This window comes from Morone saxatilis, unplaced genomic scaffold (genome assembly GCF_004916995.1).
Source record: "Morone saxatilis isolate NCDOM2014 unplaced genomic scaffold, NCSU_SB_2.0 Contig22, whole genome shotgun sequence".
NCBI classification, from domain to species: Eukaryota; Metazoa; Chordata; class Actinopteri; family Moronidae; genus Morone; species Morone saxatilis.
In genome coordinates, this window is record NW_023339785.1 from 22,950,964 (window position 1) to 22,953,801 (window position 2,838).

The 2,838-nt window shown below is 38.2% G+C and overlaps 1 protein-coding gene across 1 annotated transcript in view; it reads left to right on the top strand.

Moving 5' to 3' along the window:
• LOC118333389 (long-chain-fatty-acid--CoA ligase 1-like) overlaps window positions 1-1,665 on the top strand; it is a gene marked incomplete in the record, with an annotated part of 16,195 nt that extends 14,530 nt beyond the window's left edge. Inside the window, 2 exon segments of the mRNA XM_035668997.1 lie at window positions 261-332; window positions 457-1,665. Of these exon segments, the coding sequence (XP_035524890.1) occupies window positions 261-332; window positions 457-597 (213 nt within the window).
• Between the last annotated feature and the right edge of the window lie 1,173 nt (window positions 1,666-2,838).

A 2,838-nucleotide genomic window follows, 5' to 3' on the forward strand; every position in this document is an offset into this window, starting at 1 on the left:
GGCATTTTTCTACAGTAGCCCAGAACGGACAAACCAAACACTGACTCTAGATAGGGCCTTTCGCGTTGTTTCCCAAGTTTTTTTTTTCACTTCACAGCCCGCAGCCCACAGACGCGAGCTGTGCTCAGTTAGTTGCAATCTGTAACTTCACTGCTAAACGCCACTAAATCCTACAAACTGGTCCCCTAAAAATGTTTTAATAACCCATGTGCTGTGTGTTAAATTATTCTGACTTACCTCCCTTTCTTCCTTGCATACAGGAAGTCAAGGCTGCCATCTTGGAGGACATGGCACGACTGGGCAAGGAAGGAGGCCTCAAGTCCTTTGAGCAGGTTTGAAAATACCTTTTCCTGTGTACCACTATGTCGCTCTGTAGACTTTGTACTGCTGTTTTCCTGGAAGTGAAACATTATCACCCTCTCTCACACAACCTGCCAACACTTGTGCGTCCTTTAGGTGAAGGCCATCTCCATCCACACCGAGCTGTTCTCAATCGAGAACGGCCTGCTCACTCCAACGCTGAAGGCCAAGAGGAACGAGCTGCGACAACACTTCAGAGCCCAGATAGACGAGCTGTACGCTGGGATCAAAATGTAGAACGAGAGGAGTAGAGCAAAACCGAAGGACAGACACTAGAGCTCTACCAAAGGTGTTTTTTTTTTTAGATGAAGAAAAAAGGAAGAGGCAGAGAGGGGCGTACAAAAGCACAAAGCAAATGAAGAGGCCCTCTCGGACCAAAGGCTTCATCGACCTGTCTTGTCCTCATGAACAGTAACACTAGAAACAACAGGAGCAGGAGGTGACGCAGCTTTTAATGGAGCTTGATTCAGAGCATTTTGAACAAAATCAATGACCTTTAGGATCTGTGGCACAGAATACACAACCTCAGAGGGCCCACAGAAGATTTTATTCTTAAAATAAATGTGTCTATTGATGAAGTAGTTTTGCCTAAGCTATGTACAGTACAAATTCTGTGATTGTGTGTTGATTCTAATCAGCTAGTTTGTAATGTTAGCTTCATAAAGGGCATTTTTTAAAGGGAAATATCAAAGTGCAGCTCTGTAGCATCAGATATCTCAGGACTTTCCGTGTCAAGAATCGCACACCGTACCTACACACACACACAGACCGTTTAACTCTAAAGGAAGACTCAGACCACTGAAACAAGTTGACTGAGAGTTAAATTTGGATCAGGATTTGTTTGTTTTTTTGTCAGTTGTCATGATTTTATTTTACTATGTTTCTTGGGTTTGTTAAGTTGCAGTCTAAAATAGATTACAGGATTGTTTCTGCTGGGTCTTCGAATAATGAATAAGCTGTTAGGATCCTGGGAACCAGCAGAATGAGCCATATTAAAGTAAGTCTAAACAAAGCTAGCTGTACACAGGGAATTCAGGTACTAAAGAACAATCAGGACCGGAAACTGTGTCAATGTTTTAATTTATTTATCACGCTTACACGAAGGGAAGAGATTTGTTAAAGAAATCAGCTTTCCTTATTTAATTATTATAATATAGTAGTGTGAAGCAATACAAACTGAATAAAATCATGTTCAATATTTGTGGTTTTAAGTTTATGGAAGTACATTTGACTATGGTCTTGCTGTAATTGTTTTTACTACCATCTCAGGTTTGTAAAAATGTTTATTAAAAATCATCAAAAGAGCCACGGGATGTGTCTGTCTGTGTGTTTGGGAAAACCATTTAGATATGTAGTTCAGTCTTAGTCCAGTTATCTTCACTCCAATGGATTTGTATATTTAATATTCATGAGGACATTTTTATTTAGCATGGATTTGAATGTTTATATGCACTGGAATAGTTGCTGAAATTATGTTTAACCTTTTAGTTGTTCTTTATAATAGTAAGCATCTAAAACACCTTTTTACTTTGTTTTCAAACTGGGGGTTTAGGGACCAACCAGGGTCCCCAGAAAAAGAAGGAAAATAATATTAATAATATTAATAATAACACATTCTTGGGAAGCTGGAACGACATTGGAAGAAAAATAAGTTTAATTATTGATTAACTATGAATATTATCTTCAAGCCTTACATAATATAAATATATAAAACTAATAAATAATAAAAATAATACATTTCTCAGGAGAAGCGTCTATTGTGGGGGGACGGATACTGAAACCTTTCGCCTTCCGTAGGACCTTACATTTAAGCGAAACCACTTAGGGTGGATACTTTTCACAATTTTTCCGCGCAAATGTTTATTTTAAGTCAACTGTATCCACACTCCATCGCCATGAAATCCTCTGTAAAACACTGTGAACTGTGTCCAAATAAACTATAACTTTGAGCGGTAACCGTTTGGTTGTAGAGAGCCGTACCACCTCCCCCCCCCCCCCCCCTCCTGCAGCGAGGGGTGAGGTTCCAGCTGTCTCTATGGTCATAGGTGTATACCTTTTCATGGAGTTCCTCCTAATGTTGTTTTGTTTATATCGCCAGAACTGAGAGTGGTCTTTGTTGTGTACATTTATAGTGTGGTCATAACTCAGCCCCAAGAATGATAGTGATTAAAAAAGGAAACAGCAGTTTTTAACATTTATAATAATAATAACTTTTATTTGTATAGCACTTTTAAAACATAGTTTACAAAGCAGAACAACAAAAAACACGGCAAGGGAAAACAATTTACAATTACAAAAGGACGATTCAAATAAATTGCATTTGAAATAGCTTGAAATAACAGAGGTAATGAAATAGAGATGGAATAAAATAAATAAATGGAACAGAACTAAAGACGGTTGGAGTAAAAATAAACATAGAAGGATCACCAAAGGCAAAGCTGTAAAAACGGGTTTTAAGAAGTGATTTAAAAGATTTAC